Below are 12,907 nucleotides of genomic sequence, written 5' to 3' on the forward strand. Positions count from 1 at the left end.
GAGAACAGTAGGCATATCTTTAAAATGGGGTTTCAACTGTTTCACTGTACTGTAATCCAAATATGATTATTCTTCTGAAGTTTTGTCATTCAAATACTCTTGACTTGCAGTGTTGAATGTCAGAGGAAATTACCCAGCATTCATGGGTGGCTCCCCATCATCCTCTATTTGAACCTCTAAATCATGAGATTTTAAATAACTACTGCAAAGCTTTGTTGTAATAGCAGTAGAATCATATCTAGCCATCTAAAGGCATTTTTTCCAGACACTTGTATGGTGCAAATGCAACAAGATAATGGCTGCCCCTTCCATGGTCTTTGTACAAATTGTTCCCACCCAAGATTCTGAACTGCAATCCCTGAATAACAATAAAGTCAACATGTGAAACTATGGCAACTGATTCTTGAAACTCTCGAAGCACAAGTCTGTTTATTGCTTCTTATTCACTGATTGTCTTCCTGAAGTATGTTTAATAAGTATTATTTAACAGTAAAAATATGCAACAAGAACACTGAAAGGCCATTACTAAGTACTTTCAAGAGGACATTGACCCTTCTGCTGACTTCTTTCTCCTCAATTGCAAGCCGATGGCAGATTCATTTGCTTTTAGTGCCAAATTAGTTCAGATCATTTAAAACACTACCATAAATTAAATTGTACGGTCAAATTCTCTGGGGTAAAAGAATAGTTCTTCATGGTATTTTCTGTATATATCCATCCATCATTGCTGTCTTCGTGGTCTTGTATTGATTGCCTACTCAAAGTGGGTAAACATTCAATTGAAAATTAGTGATCAATATTTCTTAGTTTGTGTCTGCACATTAATATAATTCTTGGACAATTCTGCTCATCAGTTATAACCAATTACATGGCTGTGTTAATGGTGATGTTTGGCACCAGTTAGAATTTATGAATTACAGTGTGATGATTACTTAAGATTTGATCCCTTGTTTATTCATTTCAATAAATGATTAAAAGATTGATCATGTACCAAAGTACATTCAAAACATTAGGCCAGATTTTGGTTGGGAATATATCTATTTATCTGCAATTGTAAACATTGGGCATGGTATTATTGTGTCCAGTGCTCCCAATGCATTGTTGAGACCCGTCATAAATTGGGGGATCACTTTGTCAAGTACCTGTACTCCACCTGCCAAAAGCGGAATGTCCTGGTGGCCAACCATTTTAGTTTTGATTCCCATTCTTGTTTTGTCATGTCGATCAACACCTTATATTCTGTCTGGGATAGCCTCCAACCTGATGGCATGAATATTGATTTCTCCTGGTTTAAAAAAAAATTCCCTCCCAGTTCCCTGTTCTTCAGTTCCCCACTCTGACCGCTACCTCTTCTCAGCTCCCTATCATGTCTCCCTGGGTCCTCTCTTTTTTCCCTTTCTCCTATCAAATTCCTTTCCCTCCAGCCCTTTACCTTTCCTACTCACCTGTCTTCACCTATCACCTTCCAGCTATCCTCCTTCCCATCCCCATTCCTTTTCATTCTGGAGTCTTCCACCTTCCTTTCCAGTCCCAAAGAACGGTGTCGGCCCGAAACGTTGACTGTTTATTCATTTTTATGGTTGCTGCCTGACCTGCTGAGTTCCTCTAGCATTTTGTGTGCGTTGCTTTGGATTTCCAGCATCTGTAGACTTTTCTTGTAGGCATATTATTAAGGTTGCAGTCAGTGGATCATCACTATTTAACCACCCCTGTGGGAGTGTAAAGTTGTTACAAGCAGGAAATGTGTGAACATCCTCCGCCTGGTTAGACCTGGAGATTTTCATTTTTTTTTTTGGAAGGGGTGGAGAGGAACTATAACAGTTCATTAAGTATAATTTAAAATTTTTTGTAACACACACAAGACGCTGGAGGTCAGGTAGAATCTATGAAGGGGAATTATTCCTGCATCTGCAAAATATCTAGTGCTTGGATTTTTTTTGCTTGAATGCATTTTTGAAGATGGATATTTTTTTTTGCTCAGCATAACAAAACTTTCAATTTACAGATACAATGTTTTTAATATTTTAATAAGTTCTATATTTAAAAGATTCAGGAAGTTTTAACATTACTTGCAGATCTTCTCTTTTTCTGAAAGAATGCTTTGAAGAAAGATTTGCTTCCATGGGTTAGAGTTGACCACGGATATTGTATCCTAGCTGTAGATACGCAAGCCAGGGCAGTACAATATGGAGAACAAACTGTTGTCCATGTAGCAAGCTTTCCCCTCCACATATCTGATGAACCCAAAGGAACTGCAGAGACTGATACAGTTTGGTACCAGAAGTGTCGCAGGAGTTGCCCGTCTGCATTGAACTCGACATAGGACAGCCTTAGGGACTCCAGCTCCGGATTTTGCCCTCTGAGTTTATTCCAGAAACCCTCCTCATGAGTGGGTGTAGCCGCAAGGCAGTGAAGGTTTGAGATCAGAGCTTCCTTCTCCTAGGTGAACTGCTAGCCACAGCTGACGAGCCCACTTGCCTGAAGCGACTAGTTTTAAGGCACCAATAATCTGCCTTTGCCCCTTCTCCTGTCAGTAGAAGTGGTTCTGCCTTCCTTAGTAGCACAGCCATATGTGAAGAGCACGAGCTGGACTTGGTTGTCAGAGGCTATTTGGTGCACACGCCATTGGAATATTTTAATAGGTGGTGTGAGCTTGTCCCCATTACCACCCCTGGCTATAACAACATTGATGAACCAATAGACAATTTAATGGTTATAACTAAATAGCAATGAACCGACCCCATGACCTTCATTGTCTTGCATCTTGATTTAGGTGAAAACAATATTTGCAGATAGCTAAGCTGAATGGAAACATGAAATGTGAAGAGGATGCAGTGAACCCTCAGTATGAGTTGAATGGAATTAATAAATGCACGGTAGATGAAGTATAAGGGGGATAATTTTTTGGCAGAAACAGCAAGGCAGATTAATTTCTGAATGACAATTGAATGGGAGAGGGGTAGTGTCCTTGTGCATTAGTTGTCAAAGCTAAGCTTGCAGGTCAGAATCGGAATCAGGTTTATTGTCACTGACATGTAAAATTTGTTGTTTTGTGGTAGCAGTACAATACAACACATAGAAATTGCTTTTAATTATAATAAGAATATATAAAAAATAAATAGTACAAAAAGTGAGCAAACTAGTGTGATTCAGGTAGATGATATATTGGCCTTCCTGATCAGAAGAGTTGATTACAGGAGAAGAAATTTTGTTCTGGAAATATATAGGGCCATGGTGAGGCCACATCTTTGATCATTGTGCGCAGTGTTGTTTTCATATCTGAGGAAAGGTGATCTTGCACTGGAGGGAGTGCAGCAAAGATTCATTAGTCCGATTCCTGGAATGACAGGTCCATCTTTTGAAAAGAAATAGGAATGAAAGGGAATCTCAGAAACAACAACAAAAAATTGAACTGAACAGATCGAATGCAAGTAGGATGTTACTGCTGACTAATGGGGGAGTCTAGGATTTGAAATCACAGTTGGCCATGATTGTGTTGAGTAGTGGAGCAGGGTCAGATGGCCTACTGTTACTCCTGTATTTTGCAGTTCCATAAACCGTACTGTGATTCTCCTACTGTCTGCTTACACGAGGAGTAACTTTATAGTAATGAATTAAGTTTTCAACCAGCGCTGAGATATTGGAGGGAACAGGAACATTCAGAGACATCCCTCATGGTCACAGGGGGCATTTGAAACTTCAGGTAGACAAGACCGATGTCCGGAATGAACCCGGATTCCTGAAACCACGATGCCGCTGCACAGGAACGCTACCCCGATGTGGAACTTGCTGCTGAAAGCAGAGGACATGAGAAAGGTTAGGACAGGAAAGTGAGAGTGAACAAGTGGAAGGAAAGGAAGTGAGAAATGGGAAAAGAAGGGAGTGAGTGCAAGAGAGTAGAGAAGAAGAAAGGCTGAATGGAGAGAAGGATCGGAGGTTGGTAGATCATGCCCTTGGGGGATTTAAGCACAATGTAAACCTTAAACTTCTTTCACAGAGTTCACAAAGGCAAAGCATTTTCCTTGGTCCAATCAAAAATATTAGAATCCTGTCCTTGTTCAGCAGGCCATTTTTTAAAATCCAAGGCTACTCTAGTAGCTCATGTTCTTTTGTGTAATTTTGTTTGTGGAATAGCTGATGAAAGCTGCTCTTGGAACCATCTCAAAAAAAGGAAGCTGCTAGTATTGCAACTCAGACTTTATCCCTATTTCTCTCTCCTTTCTCTCATTTGGAAACAGTTGGGCACAATAACTTCTCTGCTATTGATGCAGTCACAGAGATCCGAATTCACCAGCATTTTGTTTGATCTGTTTACTCGAGAGCTACTGTTCATATATTTTTGTTACTTTCTTAAAAAAGAATTCCAACTAGCCATCACATTTTCTGCATTTGTTGACGTAACAGAAGTCTGCAAACAATGATGGTCATTTTGACAGAGGAAAGGTTTAGAGCAGGAGTTCCCAACCTAGGGTCCAGTGACCTCTCAGTTAATGGTAGGGGTCCATGGCATAAAAAGTGGTTGGAAACCCCTGGTTAAGAGGGATACCAGCTAAATGCAGGCAAGTGGGACAAGCTCAAGAAGATGCCTTGGTTGGCATGGATGAGCTAGGCTGATGGGTCTATTTCCATGCTGTATAACTCTATGAATCTATGGTTCTTGGGCTGAGCAAAGCATTTCTGAATGTTACTGAGTTTATATCAAATAACTTTGCAATTACCTGCCAAGTTCTCCCTTATTACTTAAAATTAATTTCCAATTATACAGTTTTGTGCTAAAGTCTTTAGACACATATGCATAGCTAGTGTAATGGCCACTCGAACAACCCAACACCGCTAAGTTTACCTAAGACTCTTGGTCAGTACTGTAGTAATTTTATGTATTGCACTGTACTGCTTTTACAAACAAAAACATGTCTTATGTGAGTGATGATAGACCTGATTCTGATACGGGTCTCTATTGTGGGCTGAGAGTGGGAAGGAGGCAGGGCGAGGGAATCATGGTTCGGAAAAGTGGAAGGGAGAGGGGAGGAAGCAGGAAGCGCCAGAGAGACATTCTGTAATGATCTATAGGCCAATTGTTTGGTAACAAATGACCTTGCCTGATGTTTCAGGGCAGGGTGTGTCTGCAACCACACAACCCCTCCCTGGCACTCCTCTTCTACCTGTCCCACACCCCTCCCACAGTGCTTCACCCTTGGCATTCCCAACATCCTTCCTCTCGCCTGATTTGCAAACTCACTCTCTGCTTCATATTCACAAATATACAGTATAGCCCCTTAGATCTATATATATATATACCTAAGACTTTTGCACGGTATCACATATTTTGAATTAGTTGACAATTGAACCAGTTCAGTCAAGAGTGAGTCCTTCTGCTCACTTGTTTTGACAAGATCATTCAATATCCCATGAGGAAGACCAGATACCCCTGCTGTTTGAGTTGAAATTCTTATTTTGGCTCTTTAGTTTCCAATAAAAAAATGTATTGGGGAACAAGTAGACAAGCATTGTATAAAGTCTGTGTGATCAGTATATCTTCTTCCTTTAACAGTAATTGCTGCTTGCTTGATTTTAGCCAAGCAGAGAACCAAGCACATTCAGAACTGCTCTTTGCACGTAGTAAATCTTTCACATTTCAATGCAGACTGTGATTTTTTTTTTAGTAGGGCATATTGGTCTAGTCAGGAGAAGTCAAGTTGCAGGATGGAAAGCTGAGGGTGATTCCTCTGACGCTGAACAAGTTAAAGAATCTGATAGCACTTGCTGAACCGGTGATTCTGTCAGCAAGCAGGGTGGTGGTAACAGAGTACGCTGGAACACCGTCAACTGCAGGGTATCGTCCACCAACCACCCCTTGCCTCTCCCCCCAAACCCTCCTCCATGTAAATCACACACTAGTCTGACTTGGAGATATATCACCATTCCTTCATTGTTCCTCAATCCTGTAACTTCTTTGTGGATGAGGAACTGTATCTTCACCAGAAGAACCTCACAGTTTCAAGAGGTGGCCCAAAACCACCTTATGAAAGGCAATTAGGTGTGAGCAATAACTGCTGGCATTGCCAGTAATATCCACATCCTAAGAATGAATGAGTAAATCCCGTCTAGCCAGGGGGTGGAAGTGCGCTGTACAGTGAAAGCTGACAGAACTCAACACGGTCATTTTAAACTTCAGATGGAATAAAAACTTGGGAAGTTCTAGTTGAGTTATTTTGTTTATTCCCTCCTGGTGTTTGAGCGTTTACATATAAAAAGCATCTGTGAGCATCCTAGTGGCCCAGGGCAATACCTTTTTAGTGGAAGGGAATACCCTGCGGGTCTGAGAATTAAGTATCGTGCTTCACGGTTTAGCATGGGAAGATAGTGCAAAAGCTGCAGCCCCAATCAGGAAGCCAATCATTGGCAGTGTAAACATTTAAACTTGGGTTTAATTTCTAAATAAGTTTAGAAAAAATAAACACCAGCATGTATATTTACACGAGGATAAGGCTGCTTTGCAATCTGATCCTTAAGCATTTCCTTTAATTCATTCATTGCTAAAGGTACCATTTGGCATGTCTCACACTGCAGTTCCCTGATTCCAAGGAGGTGCCAGAGGGTGCTGTTGATGCAGCTATAAAGAGCAAATGCCAACAGTAGCAAGTTTGGCACCACACAGTAAGTGACATAATGCGTTTAGTACTGAATAGCATTGGCTAACTGTTGAAAAGTTCTGTTGATACTCTGTCAAAGATTGTGAAGACTATTAAGCAGTTTCTATATGTTTGTCTTTCTAGTTGCTTGACATCCCAGAAGAGTTGATGGACGACCATGATCTAATTGTAGATTACATCCTGACACCTACTCAAGTGATCAGAACAGATTGTAAATGTTCCAAACCTCAAGGAATTATATGGTCAAAGGTATAGCAACATTATTTATCTTCCATGCAGTTGTATTTCTTTAGGAGAGAATATGTCAAATTTGATGTTATTTGTCTCTCCATTTCTGCCTTTGGTCCTTCTGCATTTCTCCACATTTGTTATCCATTTACAAATTGACTTTATTGTTATTGGTCACTAAGAGGGACCAGAGAAAAGGGGATCTCACTTTCATAACCTCTTTCAGCAACTCAAACCCCAGCCTTCCCTGAATTTCTCCAATGCACAAAATGTACATTTCCCTGCCCTTGTTCATTAGAGATGTATTCCAGCTCCCACAACAATGCCAGCCCAACTTTAATCGTGCAACATTACAGCAATGTGCAATAATAAATTCAAGTATCGCTATGGAATAACCTTACTCCTTGTAAGGTTATGGAGAAAAGAATTGGAAAGAGGCTGAGTGGTGCTGTAACAACCACCTCTTACTCAATATCAGCAAGACCAAGGAGCTGATTATTGACATCAGGAGGAAGAAACCAGAGGTCTATGAGCCAGTTCTCATTAAGGAATTGAAGGTGGAGAGGGTCAACGTTTAAGTTCCTCGGAGTTATTATTTCGGAGGACCTGTCCTGGGCCCAGCACATTAATGCAATTGCGAAGAAAGCACGGCAGCGCCTCAAGTTCCTTAGGAGTTTGCGAAGATTCAGTATGACATCTAAAACTTTGACAAACTGCTATAGATGTGTAGTGGTTGACGTGGTAGACTTCCAGTCTAAGATGGAATGGGTGAAGCACTGCAACTATTTGCTGGCAATCAATAGCCTGTAACTTCCCCATTGGAGCTAATCATCTGACCCACCTGTACAACTTGGCATTTTTGCGGTGTGAACAGAAGTCTTAAAGGTAAAGGATGGCTGTGGTGTGGCAATATGGGCTGACTTAGAACCACAGAACATTACAGCACAGAAACAGGCCTTTTGGCCCTTCTTGGCTGTGCCGAACCATTTTTCTGCCTAGTCCCATTGACCTGCACATGGACCATATCCCTCCATACACCTCCCATCCATGTACCTGTCCAAGTTTTTCTTAAATGTCAAAAGTGAGCCCTCATTTACCACTTCATCTGGCAGCTCATTCCACACTCCCACCACTCTGTGTGTGAAGAAGCCCCCCCCCCATGTTCCATTTAAACTTTCCCCCCCTCACCCTTAACCCATGTCCTGTGGTTTTTCTCTCCCCTTGCCTCAGTGGAAAAAGCCTGCTTGCATTCACTCTATCTATACCCATCATAATTTTATATACCTCTATCAAATCTCCCCTCATTCTTCTACGCTCCAGGGAATAAAGTCCTAACCTATTCAACCTTTCTCTGTAACTGAGTTTCTCAAGTCCCGGCAACAGCCTTGTAAACTTTCTCTGCAATCCTGACTTGAGGTGGCAGGATTCGGGCCTGACAGCGGGGAATGAGCCAATGTTTGGCCATTGCTGGAGTGGATTGCAGGTGCTTCGATGCAGCAGAACCGAGGAGAGACAGAGTTGAGGCAGTGGGGCCTGAGCCCGAGTGAAAGGAATGACTCGAGGTTTCGACGATTTAAGCCAGGCCAGACTGAACTTACTTTTATTGTTTGCACAATTTGTTTTTTTTTGCATATTGGGCATTAAAAGGTCTTTTTAAATGGTTTCTACTGAGTTTATTTGTTTAGTGGCTGCCTGTAAGGAGATGAATCTCAAGGTTGTATTTAGCATAAATATTTTGATAAATAAATGTACTTTGAACTTTGGAGAGTATATTGACTGGCAACATCACAGCCTGGTATGGAAACACCAATACATTTGAATGGAAAATCCTACAAAAAGTAGTTGATACGGTCCAGTCCATCATGGGATAAGCCTTTCTCACCATTGAGCACATCTACACAAAACACTGTCATAGGAAAGCAGCATCCATCATCAGGGATCCCTACCACCCTCCCACCTCTACCACTTTCTTCTCACTGCCGCAATCAGGAAGAGGGTACAGGAGCCTCAGGAATCACACCACTAGGTTTGGGAACGTTTATTACCCCTCAACCATCAGGCTCTCAAACCAAAGGTGATAGCTTCACTCAACTTCACTTGCCCCATTACTGAACTGTTCCCATAACCTACGGACTCACTTTCAAGGACTCTTCATCTCATGTTCCCGATATTTATCTTCAACCCATTCCAAGGCTAAAATGATAGCAACCATCTCAGACATAAATACTGATAGTTTATCTGACAATCTTTTCTTAATCATATCCTGCAACTTTAGAATGTAAACAGAAACGTCTGAACAACCTGTCTCAGGATCCTTTGGACCATCTGTATAGATATATAAGAAGCCATAATACCTGCCTTGCATAAGTTGCTGAACTTCCTGTGTCACCGATACACATTCATTCTGCACCTTGATCTTTTCTTCAAGGCTTAAATCAACCAAAAGAAAAGGGAAAAACCATGGAGAAGTGACAGAACACTGGGTCTGTATTCCACATTAAACAACCCAGGAGTCTTGTGCCCATTCAATTCCCATCCACCCAAAACTTTCGAGTCCTCCCAACAGTCTATTAATGTTGACAATATTGAATGGTCAGCTTTATATCCTCTTCTGTTAACCCAATAAGCCAATGCTAATTGTAACCTGGTGTAGATGTAAAGTTACTTCACAATTAATGCCAAAATCTGGATTGATTTAATAGCACCACAACATAATCTCAATGCTTGGGCTTGAACATTATCTAGGAGTTTTGGGACTGCTGCTGGGGTTGACCCATAAGCAGCAACAGAATCTCTTGACCATGACTGCATGCTTTTACGCATTGAGTTATCACCACATGATCGGCTGATTAGATATTTGCATTAATGTGCAGGTGTACCTAATAAAATGGCCACCACGTGCACATGGAATTGGTCTGCAAATGAAGGATTTACCTGGCTGTGGACAGAAATTTGCAATTTACAGATGTAAATTGAATGCATGTTTTTCTTTCCCAGTTTTGGATCATGTGTTAATCATTCTAGGCACATTTATTTCAATAGTTGTAGAAGGCCATTCCGGAAGCATCCCACAACCTTTTGTGTACGTAAAAAGGAGGGACATGCAAATGCAAACACGGCTGCAGGTTAATGCCCTCTCTTGCCGCTGGCACAGCCTAGCTCCCATCAGAGTCATTGGATAATGGCCAATCCTATCCAACCCCATGTGGTGATCTACTGCCCAATTCCCACTGAGCTGCATTGGCAGGTCACCTAGGTTATGGTGCTGAGGCCTGAGCCCGAACATAATGACATAGGTTTTTAGCTACTGAACTTGTGGTTCTTTTAACCAAAAACTAGCTGTCACCCTCCTGCGCCAGAGACAAGCTTTTGCTCACATTAAACCTTCTGTAACCGTTGCATCAGTTTTATCGTGTACCTTTTCTCTTGGGGACAGGTGGATTCAGAGATGATGAAAAAAATTCCTATCCTAAAAAGCTTTCACTTCAAGGAAAAGCAAGAGGGCAAGGATGTTACGCTGAAGGATGAAAGATGCATCGATACAAAAGAGATGATAAGAAAAGGTGCAACCACAACACTAATGGAAAAACACCCATTAGGAATGGCTGGAAATTGCAATGATTGTGAAAAACAAACAGAATTTGACAGTAAAAGGCAATTTAATCCTCCAGGCAGAGTTACTACAGTGTATATGGGTAATATACCTCAAGGTATGAGAGTCAGTGAATTGAAGAACATTTTGAGAGATCACAATGCAGTTCCATTACGTCTAAACTGGCAGGGTGCACAACACCGAGCTTTTCTTGACTATCAGGATGAGAAAACTGCAGAAGCTGTTGTAACTTCACTCTCAGGCTTAAGTTTAAGTGGGAGTACCATTCGAGTTGAACTTGCCAACAAGAAGCGTGACAACAGATTGAGAAGTCAAACAAATGTACATGTGAACTGACAGCCTTTAACATGATCACATAATAAAAATGTTAATATCAAACTTTAAATGCCAAAAATATTATTGTTCTTACTCATAATAAATAAATAAAGGCATCTTGCAAGACAAGACCATGGATCTGAGCCTGGAAAGTCTTCACTCTCCAGGGCGCAGGCCTGGGCAAGGTTTTATGGAAGACCAGCAGTTCCCCATGCTGCAAGTCTCCCCTCTCCACGACACCAATGTTGTTCAAGGGAAGGGCATTAGGACCCATATAGCTTGGCACCAGTGTCGTCGCAGAGCAATGTGTGATTAAGTGCCTTCCTCAAGGACACAACACGTTGCCTCGGCTGGGGCTCGAACTCACAACCTTCAGGTCACTAGTCCAGCGCCTTAACCACTTGGCCATGTGCCCATACATTTGTTCTTACTCAAATGTATAATTAAAATGGAATCAGTTCTTATAGACATTGTCTTTGCTTTTGTTGTCCTTTTTATAAGATGGAATTCAAACAGGTGAAAAACACCAAGGACACTGAGACTATGTAATGAGGACAGAGGGCACATCTTTGAAAGGATATGGGGCCCTGTATTGGACTTTCTTACGGTGTGAGGACTGAGGTTTTTTGGTGCGGTGCACCTCTGCTGTGTGTGTTTGCTTTTGCTTTTATATTTTTCTCCCTTATGCTGCTCAATATTTACTTTGATTTTGTTATGGTTGTGGTTTTTGTGGATGTGCTGCATTTTTGTTTTTTTTTTGTTTGTAAAAATAAAACTTTAAAAAATAATATAAAAAAAGAAAAACATCAAGGAATATTTTCAATTCACTAATAGTCAATAGAATAAGAAATCTTAATCTGTATGAATACTGTACTACCCTGATATTTAGAAATAATACCTGAAATATTCTGCATGCTTCTGATAATACTTAGTCTCTAATCCTGTGAACTGCTTTTCCAGAAACATTGAACTTTATACTTCATTGTCGCCAAACAATTGATACTAGAATGTACAATCATCACAGCGATATTTGATTTTGCGCTTGCCGCTCCCTGGATTATACAATTATATATTATCAGAATCAAGCTTATTATCACTGGCATATGACGTGAAATTTGTTAACTTAGCAGCAGCAGTTCAATGCAATACATAATCTAGCAGAGAGAGAACAAAATAATAATAATAAATAAAACAAAACATGTTAATAAATAAACAAGTAAATTGCTGCTGGCTTTATAGCTGTTCCCTCATATTAACCTTTATAAAATATTGAGTGAATTGTCATGGCTGATAATTGATATCCCCAATTTATATTCTCCTTTAGAGAATGATTGTACTAATTTCTCTTTTGCTTGGATTATTAGCTGCATTCATTCCATTTTGTACATGATGTTTTCTGTAATCAAAATTATTAGAACTTGTTAAATTTGATCCATTTCAGGTTTATTGTAGTGACATCTGTTTCCAATGTTTTAAGGAGTCTTCTAAGTAATTGAAGAATTGGGCATGGACCATTCCAGTAGCTTGCTTTCCAACAGAATGGGACTCAGGAAAGATGGCATGAAATCTGCTTCACAGGAAAGGTCCGTGCTGACCTGTTTATCTGCTGAGTACCATCTACCTGGACCCAGACCTTAGCTGCCCATACCTCTCTTATCCATCTTAAAGTCAAAGTCTGTCCCGAGCCTTGTAGGCTCATCGGGCCGGTGTTTATGCCGGTTTCCGTGGCGTGAAGTGACTGAGAGTGCGAGACTCCCCCCCGCCCCCCCCCCCCCCCCGGATAGGATGCCAGTCTATCGAGAAGTTAACCCCCAGCATTTTGCCGGTACCCATTTTCAGCTGGGTGGACTGGAGCAATGTGTGGTTAAGTGCCTTACTCAAAGACACAACACGCTGCCTCAGCTGGGGCTCAAACTCACGACCTTCAGATCACTAGTCCAACGCCCTAACCACTTGGCTACACACCACTCTCATCCAAGTACATAGAACATAGAATAGTACAGCACAGTACAGGCCCTTTGGGCCACAATGTTGTGCCGACCCTTAAACCCTGCCTCCCATATAACCACCCCCCACCTTAAATTCCTCCATATACCTA

The 12,907-nt window shown here is 41.1% G+C and overlaps 1 protein-coding gene across 4 annotated transcripts in view; it reads left to right on the forward strand.

Annotated features, from left to right (window-relative positions):
* mthfsd (methenyltetrahydrofolate synthetase domain containing) overlaps positions 1–11,547 on the forward strand; it is a 51,894-nt gene extending 40,347 nt beyond the window's left edge. For all 4 annotated transcript variants that reach the window (XM_072279920.1, XM_072279918.1, XM_072279917.1 and 1 more), the window contains 2 exons: positions 6,777–6,902; positions 10,318–11,547. In XM_072279920.1, coding sequence (XP_072136021.1) covers positions 6,777–6,902; positions 10,318–10,830 — 639 coding nt within the window. In that variant the 3' untranslated portion in view covers positions 10,831–11,547. The remainder of the gene's footprint in view (positions 1–6,776; positions 6,903–10,317) is intronic.
* Positions 11,548–12,907: the final 1,360 nt, after the last annotated feature.

Source organism: Mobula birostris, chromosome 15 (genome assembly GCF_030028105.1).
Source record: "Mobula birostris isolate sMobBir1 chromosome 15, sMobBir1.hap1, whole genome shotgun sequence".
NCBI lineage: Eukaryota > Metazoa > Chordata > Chondrichthyes > Myliobatiformes > Myliobatidae > Mobula > Mobula birostris.